General features: G+C 38.7%; 1 protein-coding gene across 2 annotated transcripts; it reads left to right on the top strand.

The window, feature by feature from the left end:
• The first annotated feature begins 227 nt into the window (after positions 1-227).
• Positions 228-3,241, top strand: nppcl (natriuretic peptide C-like). 2 transcript variants are annotated; one of them, XM_066683780.1, is made up of 3 exons: positions 228-405; positions 1,046-1,190; positions 2,399-3,234. In XM_066683780.1, exons 2-3 carry the CDS (start codon positions 1,092-1,094, stop codon positions 2,696-2,698), a joined length of 399 nt encoding a protein of 132 aa, XP_066539877.1. In that variant the 5' UTR covers positions 228-405; positions 1,046-1,091; the 3' UTR covers positions 2,699-3,234. The 2 variants fall into 2 exon arrangements, with proteins under 2 accessions (XP_066539877.1, XP_066539879.1); XM_066683782.1 differs by lacking the exon at positions 228-405 and having other exon boundaries at positions 1,077-1,190; positions 2,399-3,241.
• Positions 3,242-14,499: the final 11,258 nt, after the last annotated feature.

Genomic DNA, 14,499 nt, shown 5'->3' with positions numbered 1-14,499 from the left:
TCAAGATGCTCTTTCAAGAGAGCATGGACAAGGATGGACTTGACGTCACACACCCCCTCTATAGCTATGACATCAACAGTAGAAAAAAGCGTGATGAAAAAGAGAGAAAATACAAAAGTATTTACGTGTAAGCGAGGTGGGTGGGTGGGGGGATACGGTTAATACACACCTCATCCTTACATAGGAGGGACTATTTACATACTCCTCCAACACACACACACACAGTTCACACTACAAATCAAATTCATGGTGAGCAAGAGAGAGAGAGCAAAGGAGGAGGAGGGAAAGGGATGCTCTTAGCAGGTGCCAAATATTGAGGGAGAGGAGAACGAGAGAAGCAGACAGACAGAGAGAGAGTGAAGGGGATGAACACTCAGCCACAGGTTTCCACACCGACAGTCTCTGGTGAGTTCCCTGCTTTTCACAATTTGCTCTGTTTCTCATGGGTTTGAATGAATAAATGTAGATATCACCCATACTGTTAGAACAGAGAAGTAAACATGGTCAATAATGTGTCATGAAGTACATTATTGTAAATAATTATACCCTTTTTCGTTATTGTATTGATGAGTACATATTGTATTTTGTTCTTGAAAAATACAGTGTTTTTTTGGTTTATACAATTTCTTATTTATGTAATGAATGTTTGTTGTTTCAGTTTTCAAAAGTATCAGGGTATTGTCATTTTCTCTTCACCTCTTTGTTCCTCTGGTGAAATATAAGATGAACCAATGCATTCTGAAAAGTACATACCATAACCTACCGCAACCTCAAAATGGTCTAAGTGGAAACAAATATGAAATAATACGGGATATTAACACTGGCTCAGTCGTCAGTAGGCTAATTAATGTGCAAATGTATCTGATGCAAAATACCATTACATGCCTTCATTTCCCTTTGTGAGACATACATGCCATTAATTAATGTATTTTTTCTAGTGATAATATGTTCATCCTCATTTTTAAATACTGCTAATATTGGAATACACTAATTACAATTGGAATACACTTTTTCTTCCCAGTCACAGTGTGCTCTGTCCTTTTAGGTTTGTAATACTTTGAGTTGAGGGTCGTGTGTTTATCTGCTGCACAATGCTGTGTTCGGCCGTCCTGGCAGCGCTGCTGGTACTGCTGACCCCTTTGGAGCCCAGCCACGCCCGAAGCCTGCACAACCCTGACCAGGCCATGCAGGTGGGCTCTCCTCTCTGCAATGGACAAGGGGTGTGGGAACATATGATCAGAACTGACCTAAATATACAGAATCTAACTGAGTGTAACAGACTGAGAATTGGGACCCAATTGCCTTTTAGAAAGTCTTTGACTTCTCAGTGTAGACCAGTGATCACCTCCACAAAATGTTTACTTCATGAATCGAACATTTTTATGAACTTTATTCTTTTTAAATGTGCATTTCTATTCTCTTTTCTTTCTCTCTCTCTGTGCAAATAATCCTTGGATATGTAGAAGATATATGTTTATTTCTCTCACTTTCTCTCATTGTATTCTTATACCTATCAGCCATAACATTAAAATGACATTGTTTCAATATTCATTGTCCAATTTCTCAACTTCTCTGACCATACAGGTGTAGTTTGTACATTTACTATTTTAGTCTGTAGCCTATTTGTTGTTCTGCATAAATTCTTGTCCCTCCACTTTCATCCAGTCCTTCAATGGTCAGGACTCTCACAGGACCAACACAGAGCAGGTATAATTTGGGTCAATCATTCGCAGTGCTGCAGTGAAACCACATGATGGTGTGCTAGTGCTTAATACACTGTCATGAGTGGATCATTGCTGCTAGAATTGTTAAACATTGTGTCCAATTACTGTCCAGTTAGACACATCTGCATTGTTGGTTCACCTTGTAGATATAAAGTCAGAGACAGTAGCTCATTTGTTGCTGCTCAGTTTGTGTTGGTCGACCTCTAGACCTTCTTCATTGGATGCTGCCCACATGATGCTGTTTGCTAGATATTTTTGGTTGATAGACTATTCTCAGTCCAGCAGTGGTAATGAAGGTTTTAAAAACTCTAGCAGAACTAGTTTCTAACCCACTCATACCAGTGCAGCACATACTAACACACTACCAACAAATCAGTGTCATTGTAGCAGTGAGAATGATTCACTACACACAACATATCTGTTCTGTGGTGATCCTTATGGGATCATGACCACTAAAGAATAACGTGAAATGCAGCTACCAAGTATGTAGACCATCAGTGGGACTTTAGAACTACAATGTGTGTATGCATGGTAGTGATCTGTAACTGTAGAACTAAAAGTTCACCTATTTGGTAAATGGAAAATTATGTATATAAGCTCCATTTATCATAATGATTTTGTACATATAGTTTTGAGAAAATAACAGCTTTGATTTCTTCTCTTTCCCACAAAAGGTCATTGAGCAGTTCCTAGAGCGTTACAATGACCTTTTAACATTAGATGATCTGGAGAATTTCACCACTGAGCACCCTGAGGAGCCTGTGCAGGCGTTTAATTCAGGAGTGAAGGTGGCAGAGTATCCCAAATGGGTTGATATCCCTGCTCAGAATGAAAATTCCTGGCTTCGTCTCATCAAGGGTGCTCTGGCCAGTCAGAAGCGGGCTTTGTCAGATCGCTCACGAAGGGGCTGGAACCGCGGATGCTTTGGCTTGAAACTGGACCGGATTGGCTCTATGAGTGGCCTTGGCTGCTAATAATGGACAGAGGGATGAGACCAATAGGAGGTGACTGTTAGTCCTGCTAGGCTTTAGCTAGAGACTGCCCCCAAGACCAGATCTAGAGTCAGTTACACTATCTGAATTCACACATTCTACAGCAGAACTGCTCTCAGATCAGCTGTTGGGGACAAATTATATATGCTCCTACTGAACAAGTGGTTGAAGGCTCAACTACATGAGTGACCTCCTTATGCTGTTACTTTCATTCCGCTTGTGTCTTACTGTATTGTAAATTGGGTTATTATTATTGAGTGCTGTAACATTTTACTGTCAAGTTAAAGTTCAGTCTGTACTGTAGTAGTAGAGGAGTGAAACTAAGCTCTGTTTACTTAGATGATTATGTTTTTAGAAAGAAAATTATTATTATTAAAATCATAGGGAAATATTGGCAACTATATTTAGACTGTTCTGGGCCACATGCATGATTTATGATCAAAATTAACATGGTTCACCTTTATGTTTCTGTAAATATGGCATGAATAAAATATTTCCAAAATCCTTTTTTTGCACTGTGCTTAGAATGTGAGTGAAGGAGGAAATGGCTCCTGGTACTGAAAAGTGTTCTTGGAGAGATAAAGAACCACTAGAAAGAGGAATGTAGATGTTTTCACAGTTGTGCACCATCCCCGAGGCTGTTCTTGCTCTTTCTAAGCCTATGCCTTAGTTAGCTGTGACACCCATAGAATTTCACCTTCTGAGTATTGGGGCTGCCCTGCTGCTATCTCACTCAGAGTCCTTTTGAGCAAAATGTCCAATCAGTGCCTCTTTCTTTGACCTTGTTACTCTGTCAGTAAGAATGTGCAGGGGAGCCCAGTGCGTGCCTTTCCCCTACAGTCAGAGAAACAGTAACGGATTGATGGAGAGAGATGGACACTTTGTGATGAAAAAAACATTCTGGTAACTAGAACGCAAAGATGAAGAGCAATTTACCCAGCTTAATTATCTCTTTACACCTAAGCCTATCCATCAGTCTACTTTGAAGTGATGCTAATTTGAACATAATGGTTTCGTACTGCGAAAAGCATGAAAATGGATGGAATGCAAAAACCACATAATGAGCACCTTCCATTCCGTATTGCCGTGATTCACTGATGTATTTCCCTAATTTCACAGTGGGGATATTTTTAGTGGTGCCCATATACCACCGACCACTGTAATGATTTTCAAACATTTGGAGAACTGCATCAGGAATGTTTTTTGTTTTCATTTCGTGCCAGTAAATCTTTTCAATGTGCGTGTTTGTGTAGGTGTCAGGATTACAGAATTAACCATCTTCTTTAAATCCTTTACATATCAGGGTCTAAATGCTTCATACACCCAGTCATTTTTATGAGAACCACACATCAGGTGGATGCCTGATCTTAAGGTTCTCTGCAGCTCTGTTATTTAGGTCAGGCTGTCTAAATCTATGAGCTCCTCACCTCCATTTTCCAAATATACCTGTATTTTCCTGAAAGTTTAGATTTAAGAAATGCAAACTTTTCCATTTTTCACAAAAAAAACCCTTCAAATTATTCTTAGCAAATTATCCCTGTCATAAATGTTTATCTGTCTATATGCTCAAATATGTTTAATAAAATGAAAATAAAATTCATTTTAAATTTACAATGAGATATCTCTCCAAATCATTCTGACAAACCATGTTCTTTCTTTACGGGAGCAGAAACTGCTCATTATTCCCATTTGTTACAGTATTAAACATACTTTAGGTGCCCTTAAGCCAAAATAGCCGAAAGCACAGTTAAACCAAAAGACAACATACTCTAAAAATATAAAATTGAAAACTGAATAAAAAGAATTAGAGTTAAGCCACAATTTCAACACACTATTAAGCCAAAACAATGAAAACAAAACCATTAACACAATAACAGGAATACAATTAAAATAACAAACAATATTATGCTGGGATAATGGAAAGGCAGGTTCAGAGGTAGAGGAAGTCATGCTATGTTCGGGCAGAGCCATGGCACATAGATGTGTTAAATGCATAGTGCACTTTTTTAAAAATAAAATTCAGAAGACGTTTCCTCATCATTTGCTAGCTCTCCAATCTGTGTGCTGGAAACCAGTCTGGTGTGTTTATGAAGACCCAGTGTCAGTAAATGAGTAGAAAAATAAACTGGCTCCTTCTGGTATGCTAGTCTTTGTGTCTTGCTCTTCTGTCTTTACTCATAGCAGAGGCATCTGGAGTATATTTAGACAACAGGGAGAACTCCAAACTCTGAAAAGCATGAACCGAAATTAGGGTATTACTCTATTATATATATGCTCCATAGGTGGGTTTTATAGACATATCTCTAAGATGGAAATGTCTCTAAATTTGGGAGATGGCAAACTGCAATACCCAAAATGCTACAAAACTAAACAATTCAAATTAAATAATAAAATGTGTGAATAAAAAACTTAGACAAGTAAAACTTCCACGCACAAACAACAGTCAGTTTTTCCCCCTTAAACACACTGTTTCAACTTAAAAGACGCTGAGCTTTGAAATGTAAACAACAAGAGAGAAGTGCCATGCTCACAGTTATAGACATTCCCTTTAGACCAAGAAAATAAATACATTATATTTGACCATCTATTTCAGAAGTGGACTAATTTGTTTCTTGTCTGACATTCTCACAAACAGCACTAAGAAAATAAAAACAACCAGATTTGAAGCTGTGCCCCAACGCTTGGAGAAGTGGGCTAGGGAATGGAAGGTAACCAGATTGATCTCCACGACCGGTAGGACATTGGGGGTGGGGGGAGTTAGGGAGTAGCGCCATCTTTTCCACAAGGAGGGAGTGCAATTGAGCAAGGCACGTTACCCCCAATGGTTCTCATGACTTGAGCTACCTTGTCAAAATGTGCTGCCAAAGTGTACTTTTAAACGTACAGTTATTTAAATAAAATGGTTGGTAAGCTAAATGTAGTGTATCATAAGATGCTGCCTACAGAAATATAAGCATCGTATAATTTATTAAAGAAATTATATGATTATTACAGTGATAAGAAATGGTATTTATTGTTATCTATTGTTTTTGGTCTGTTTCCTATTCTTCTTCTTCTTCTTCTTCTTCTTCTTCTTCTTTTTCTCCGATGAAACACGATGGGCAGCCCAAACCGTAGGTCCTACAGACTTGTCGTTTGGTCAACTGGTAGTAAACCCTCCCGCTACTCAGGCGCAAAGAATCAGCCCGATCAGCCTGATGGTGGCGCTATAGCAACGCGTAACGCGTCGCTCCCTATATCTCCTACCCCGTGTAGCGTAGAGACGAAATTCTTTTTTTCCCTGATTCCTCAGGTCAGACCCTACAAAAAAGCCTCAAGAACCCATAAGCTCCGCCTACTTAGATTTTCAGCTAATTTGCATAATATGCAAAATCGCACATATGTTTGAGCGCGAACTAGTCTCTGGAAATGTACCCAATATGGACATATGTGGTATCAGCAGAATCCTAAGAACCTGAACTTTAATAATTATTCATTATTCCTATCATCATGACACTTGCATGGTATGTCCATGGCAGCACTTCCTAAGTACATAACAATTTCTATTACGATAGCCACTAGGGGGCGCAATTCAAATTTTCTACATGAAAATATGGAATATCTCAGCGAAATATAAACATATTGACAAGCAGTTTGCTTTATTGCATACTCTGCATAGTGTCTTACAACTTTGCAATTGCAACTATTGTCAAAAATGCATAGTTTATCCACAATAGTCAGGTATATGAAAATGGAGCTTTTCATACTCCTCCCTGGAACTTTGTCTTATCAATAAACAACTGGTATTTTTGCAATCTGTATAGACTGTAGATCAATAATTATTCACAAAAGTTTTAACTTTTGACACGCTGTTGTGGCAGTAATTTAACAAATATGCATGGGCGGGGCTCCATGCACTCTTTGAGCTATAACTACAACAAACTTCACCTAAATCGAACACAACTTGGTGCATATATGTATATCATTACTCTGAAGTACTCTGCTAAATATGCCCGTATTGCACAGAAAGGGGGCGCTACAATTAAACAACAACTGGTTGCATAGGTTCATAATTGATTACACTGCCACCTAGAGATGCAGTACCAGCAAGATGAGACAGATATATTCCAAAGACCATGGGAAAGGAGATTTTGCATTTTCATAACATATGACTAACGCATTTGTGAGTTATAGTGTTTCAAAGGCAGTGTTTCAAAGGCAAGCTGCACAGCTTTATTAAAGCAGAGGCTGCAATCGCACAGTAATGAAAGTTCCACATTTTGTCGATAATTATTCAAATTCAGGTTCTTATGAATCTCATGATACCACATATGTCCATATTGGCTTTTGATCCAAGCACTAGTTCATGATCAAATATATGTCTGTTACATCTCATCCTGCAGATTTTCTCTATGCAGAATCCCCCCTCAGCCCCTCCTTCTCCTCCTCACACACAGACTGTCACCTCTCCCCCTCCCCTCCCCCTGCCAGTCAGAGAGGGCCAGAGGACACAGACATTTGAAAGCAGATCTAAACAAATCAACAATACCATCATGACCACCTCATTTTACTTTCAGTGTCCGTGTTTTCAGCTCCACTGTCCACAGGAGCACTTTGTAGATCTAAAACTACAGAGAGGGGTGCACCTCTTGCTCTGCATACTTTCATTGCTCCCTTTCACATGTTCTTCAATGGTCAGGACACATACAAAGCAGATATGCTGAAAATGTATGACCTACTGTCTCTGCCTTTTTTTTATCTATAATCTGGATTAACAGAGTATGTGTGTGTAACCGTGTAGACAGTGAGTAGACACAGGTTTTAAAATTATCCAGCAGCACTGCTCTTTCTGATCCACTCATAAGAGCACAATACAAACTGACATAGCACCACAATGTCAGTGTCACTACAGTGCTGAGAATGTATGAGCTACTGTCTGAATTTATGTCTATAAGTTTGACCAATTAAGTAGGTGTATCTCAGTGTGGACAGTGAGTTGACACAGGTGTTAAAATCTCTAGCAGCACTGCTGTGTCTTATCCACTCATAAGAGCACTACACACACTGCCATATCACCACAATGTTAGTATCACTGCAGTGCTGAGAATTTTCCACCACCCAAATCATATCTGCTTTGTGGAGGTCCTGAACATTGGGTCAGAATCCAGGGTGAAATTCCAGAGTCAGTTCTGTGCTCTGTGTTGTCTCTGTAACCAAAGCCCCACGTTCACCTGTCTGCAGACCAGAAATTCACCCACTCATCTACTACCCCTTCTTCTTACAATCCTACTCTACTGAGACACCAGAACACCAATGATCACATTTAAAACCACTACAAAATCTATCTTAAAGTGTGGCTCCTGTATGAGGAAATGCCATATGCTATGCTCTTGCTCTGCAAAGATTGCTTGCTTTCACCCTGGACTTGATCTGGACACCCATACTGCAGGTACTCAGGTGTTGGAGTTGTAAATCCCTCAGCATCACTGCTGGACAGAGAATAGTCCACAACCAAACACATGCAGCAGACAGTGTGTTCTGTCCACTGATGACTGACTGCAGTACAAGCAACTCCACATCATATCTGCTGTTTTTGGGTCCTGAACATTAGGGTGAGAAACCAGGGTGCAACTCCAGAGTGACTTCTGTGCTCTATGCTGTCTCTGTCATCCGCTACTCCTCAATCTCATGCTACACCTCCAAAGAGATGCCAGTACAGCATGGAACACCTTACAAACACTACACACACTGCCCCAAAAGCCCCTACTATCTCAGGACAGCTCATAAGCTAGCACAGTGTTCTTCTACCAGCGAATACAGCTTGGACCCCGGGAATTGTCGCTTGCGGCTATATTTATATTTTTTTACTTTTAATTAATCTTGTACAGATTTGGAACACTCAAGCAAATAACAATAAACTACAATAGTGAAATGCACAGGAGAAAAACATGAAAACAGTAAAAAAAAATTGATCTGAGCATGCACAGAGCTGCAAAAAAGCACAACTCGTCAGAACACCATCTCTCGCACACACTCTCCCTTTCTCTCACAGAAAAACACACACCTCTCGCTTTTACTCAGTCACTCATCGAGTGATGTTTGCAAAAGTAGTGAATGACACTGGGGCTTCAGCTGATTTTGAGCCAGGGGAAAATTCATATATCACTCATAATTCAACCCCTGGCAAAAATTATGGCATCACCAGTCTCTGAGGATGTTACTTCAGTTGTTTAATTTTGTAGAAAAAAAAGCAAATCTCAAATTGCTGTTGCCAGATCAGCTTTGCAGGTTGGAGCCTTATCATGGACCATTTTCTTTAACTTCCACCACAGATTTTCAATTGGATTGAGATCCGGACTGTCTGCAGGCCATGGTATTGACCTTGTGTCTTTCTTCAAGGAATATTTTCACAGGTTTTGCTCTATGGCAAGATGCATTACCATCTTGAAAAATGATTCCAACATCCCCAAACATCCTTTCCCTAGATGGAAAAAGAAAAGTGTCCAAAATGTCAATGTAAACCTGTGCATTTATTGAAGATGTAATGACAGCCATCTCCCCAGTGTGTTTACCTGACATGCAGCCCCACATCAATGACTGGAAATTTGCATGTTTTCTTCAGACAGTCGTCTGCATAAATTTCATTGGAACAGCACCAAACAAAAGTTCCAGCATCATCACCTTGCCCAATGCAGATTCGAGATTCATCACTGAATATGACTTTCATCCAGTCATCCACAGTCCACGACTGCCTTTCCTTAGCCCATTGTAACCTTGTATTTTCTGTGTAGGTGTTAGTGAAGGCTTTCTTTTAGCTCTTCTGCATGTAAATCCCATTTCCTTTAGGCGGTTTCTTACAGTTCGGTCACAGACTTTGACTCCAGTTTCCTCCTATTTGTTCCTCATTTGTTTTGTTGTACATTTTCTGTTTTCAAGGCATATTGCTTTAAGTTTTCTGTCTTGACGCTTTGATGTCTTCCTTGGTCTACCAGTATGCTTGCCTTTAACCACCTTCACATTTTGTTTGTACTTGGTCCAGGTTTTAGACACAGCTGACTGTGAACAACCAACATCTTGTGCAACACTGCGTGATGATTTACCCTCTTTAAGGAGTTTGATAATCCTCTCCTTTGTTTCAATTGACATCTCTGGTGTTGGAGCCATGATTCATGTCAGTCCACTTGTTGCAACAGCTCTCCAAGGTGTGATCACTCCTTTTTACGTGCATACTAATGAGCAGCTTTAATCTGATGCAGGTGTTAGTGTTTGTAATGGAAATTTGCAGGGTGATTCCATAATTTTTTCCTCACAATTGAGTGATTCCATAATTTATTCCCTGTGCTTGTTCTAAACATCTAACTGTTACTGGCTACCACAATTATTTTTCTTGATTTCTTTTAGTGTTTCTTAAAGCCACAAAGTTGCCATTTGAAATGCCTTTAGTTTTTTTTCAGATCTTTGATCTGCTTTTTTTCTACAAAATTAAACAACTGAAGGAACATCCTCAGAGACTGGTGATTCCATAATGTGTGCTAGGGGTTGTAACACTTCAACAAAACTATCACTAACTAGCACCGCAAAACATGAACAAGGGCAACAAATACTGCTCCAACTTGTGTCCTCATGTCTGTTTCAGCTAACTCTCTCTCTCTCTCTCTCTCTCTCTCTCTCTCTCTCTCTCTCTCTCTCTCTCTCTCTCTCTCTCTCTCTCTCTCTTTCTCTCTCCCTCCTATAATGTCCGTAATGGGAATACAGAGCTAAAATCTTCTTGCAGCTAGGCAACTATCCACCTGTGAGCTATGTGCCATTAAGTGTTACCCATTTCTCGTGAGAGTCCTCCTTCCTGTGATTCAGAAGTTACTTAGTGCAGTAAACCAGCAGAGGATCCGGCGTAGCTGCAACAGGGGCTATATTTTCCCTTTTACAGCTCCGTGGAACATTACGATAATTTAGAAGGTTGAAATACCACACAGTGTTCCTTTAAAGGGGATAATTATTGTGTCAACAAAATTCAGTCATTAAGATGTAAAGTATATCCTTTAAAGTCAGTATTCATTAGTTGCTGAATTGTCTACTGGGGCCCTGTCCTGATGTTGCATTATCATTAGAGATGACTAATGATTGTGTGAAATTATCATTATCATCATTACTTCAAGCATCAGGCATTTCATTTGTAGCTTTACCATATAACAAATTTCATGTTGACTTTTTAAAAAGCATTAAAGATTTTAGGCATCTACTCAGCTAATATGAGATAACATTCACAGAAGTTTGATTTCATTGAGACTTTAAAAACACCTATTTTGCAGAAATATCTCTCAGGGGACATTAAGTAGGGTGTTAGTTACAACACTGTTAGAAGAAAGGCATCTCCAACAGTTACTTGGGACACTACAAAAATGCCTGGCTATAAAAAAAGGCCTAATGTAGTTCATAAATGTTACCATTAGGTGGCATTATTTCTAATTTGGGAAGTGCTCCATGCTGGTATGTTTGAAAGTGCACTTTATCCAAAGCAAGATAGTGGACTCTGAGCTCCATTGCACATAATAGATAACAAGAACACTGCCTCACAACAAACAGTTAATCTGTAACACACACACACTGGCTGCACTGGTGAAATACAGTTGCTAAATCAAAATAGAATGAGAACCTGCTCTTTATAAAAGGCTGGGGATTTGATGTGTGAAAGTGATTTTATAAGTAAGGAAGTAGGTCTGGCTCCAGAATGAATGAATGAATGAATGAATGAAACCTAATTTTGATGTTCTGTTTGGTGAAACCCTGAGACAATCTCATGTGACAGATGCACCGTGTGGCATGGAGGATAAGTTTAAGAGCATGTCTGATTTCATTGAAATCTTTTGCTCTGGTTGTCAGTGCAAGGTGGCTCACTTGGAACACTCCACTGAAGCAGATAGCTGCATATAAAAAGGGTGTAGTGTTGGCCTTCGAGTATTTTTAGCTTGACCCTGGCCCCTCTCCAGTACATTCTCCAAGCTGGGTAGAAGGGGCAAAAGTGGAAGAGATTGAAGATGCCTGCAGCCCACTGCACGACTGCATACAAAAGAAAAAACAACAATAATAATGATAAAATATATATATTTAAAAATACAGAGTACAATCAACTCCAAAATGGTCCCTTTCTGTATTTTTAAACCCTAATAAGAAAGCCCTGGATATATGAGGCTGCTTAAGCTACTCATTTTTGTTTGAGTGAAATTCAGGAGAGTCAGAAGGACAGGCATTAATATACTGAGTAGGTGGCCATCATGCAATTTAAAATGCCAGCTCATAAATCATTTCTGGTTTTGGAACTTAAATGTTTATATTTGTCCCTATAAAGATATGCAAAAATTTACACTGATTCTAATTCACATTATACATAAGTTTATTAATAGGCTTAGTGCTTATTTTGTCTTCAGCTGTACAGTCCTAAACTGAGTCATGCAAAGTGTGTCCACAGCGTTGTACTTTGGTCTTCTAAGCACTTACTAAGCACTAATACATGAAAAACACTTCCCAAATCAGGAGTCAGTAGCATGGCACTTTATGCCCATCTCCCTTTGACCTGTTCCACCAGAAAGATTTCAGTAGACATTTTTAAAATTTAAAGTGAAAATGGAACAGGTTGTTAATGCAATGAGGGCAAAAGTCAAGCAGTCACATAAATAAAAGGACACAAGCGAGAGTGGTGTCATTAATTATAATTTGCTGTACATATAGGACCATGACACTGTCGCTCAATATTAATACATGCCATGTTATTACTATGTTCTAGTGTATGACCATTTACAGCTCAGATAATGCTTTGAATATTATTCTATTTGTTTCTGCCTAAATTTTATCTGTTGTAGGCAATATCCACATTTTCCTTATCATCATACTGTTTCAATATATTAATATGGTATATGGTATTACTGTGGGGTGAGGGTGCACATCTGTCAGTGTGGGGTCAAGTGAAAGGTTGTCGGTTCTTTGAGGTTCAGCTCAGCACAGCCCAAGAAGGCACACCGACACACATGTTGGCAATAAAAAAACCTGTTTCTTTAGCCCTGTACTTAGAAATACAGAACAGAAATGTAACAAACCCCACACATCATAAATACTGCCCTCATTTTGAGATATCGTCCACATTTTTAAATACCCCAGTATACAGTATTACAGTTATACAGTCCAACCCTAATCTGTAGATGAAAAAACATACTTTCACAGGTTTAGATTTAAGCCTGCTCTAACATTCTTTAACGTGTCTAATGTGTGAACAGGATGTAGATTAATTTTTTCAAACATACAATCTCCATTTTAGAAAGTTGCAATGGCTTAAGAAATATCAATAAAAAGAATGCAGATAAGTGCAAATCATTTAAACCTATATTTAATCAGACACTTGCCCTGTGATGGAATAATGATCTGTCCAGAGTGTCCTGCTTTGAGACCAGTGACTCAAGGTAGGATCCAGACACACGCTGCAACCCTGAAAAGGATGACGCAATTATAGATTGAATGAATGAATGCTGTTACATAATGAGTGAATGAATGAACGGATGAATATCAGATGATGGGATAACTTTTATTTATTATTAATTTTAAAAACTAATATTACATTTGACACAAGTATCATATCAAGAGAGACTGGACAGGGCCATGTTTACCACTGTGTTACATCACCTCAACTTTTAATACCACTCTGTAAGCATTTGGGAACTAATATGAATTGCTGTAGTTTTGAAAGTAAAATGTTTTCTCATTCTTGCTTTATACGGAATTTCAGACTCTCACCGATTCTTGGTCTGCTTTGTCGTGGTTTGGCATTCTGCACGGCTGAAGATGACCATGAGTAAAAATCATTCAACATTCATGGTGCCTTTACAGCGGTGCACATCAAGTATGCAATTTGCACTAATGCTCCCTTTACCATCCAAGATTCTGGCTTTGATCTGTGTGCTAATAATTTTGATGATCCATTTACTCTTTAGCTTAGGCTGGTCCAAATACCTCAAGATCACAGCCATTTTATATTAGTTTTCATCCTCATCCTTTGCATATAGAGATTTTTAAAATGATGCTTGGTGTAGTAGATGAAGTCTCAAAGTTATTTTCTTGCTGAAAAATATTCTTCACAAATTGTGGCACTATTTCTCTCTCTCTCACACACACACACACACACACACACACATACACACACACAACGTTCACATGGCCATGAAACACACATCATCTTCTCTTCTTTAAAATACTCTTATACTCCCAGTCCTCTTAATGACCTGTTGTTAATTAACCTAAATAATTGTGAGATGTTATAATAGAAGGTTTTCAGTCTTGTGCTGTCCCTCCACCAATGTTTTTTTAATGTGTTGCTGCCATCAAATTTAAAACTATATGTGATTTTTCAAACAACATTAACATTTCTGAATTTGAATATTTGACAGATTGTAGTTTTTGATCCCTTTAAAATGAAATATAGGGTTTTAATGATTTAAAGTGTCATTGTTTTTATTTTACTTTTGCACAGCTCCCAACTCTTTTGGGAATTAGGGTGTATATCCAAAGGCATCCAGTTCATTTAGTTTGTGCTTCTTAGACAAACATGAAACAGTTTCCTGAAAGCAGTGTTTAGTTCATTTTAGATTCAGTTTGTGCTGCGATCTTGTCAAAACTTGTCAAAGATTACTGTACATAATGAATAAGTAAAATAATGTAATGCAATGTACTGTAATAGTTTGATGTGAAATATTATGTTCTAAAGTAACAGACCTATTCACACCAGTGGTGAATTTGAGCCCCCTAGAACATAAAGTTAT

The sequence above is a fragment of the Hoplias malabaricus genome, chromosome 10, assembly GCF_029633855.1.
Source record: "Hoplias malabaricus isolate fHopMal1 chromosome 10, fHopMal1.hap1, whole genome shotgun sequence".
Lineage (NCBI taxonomy): Eukaryota > Metazoa > Chordata > Actinopteri > Characiformes > Erythrinidae > Hoplias > Hoplias malabaricus.
The sequence above is the reverse complement of the archived record's forward strand: the minus strand, read 5'-3'. Positions and strand labels throughout refer to the sequence as shown.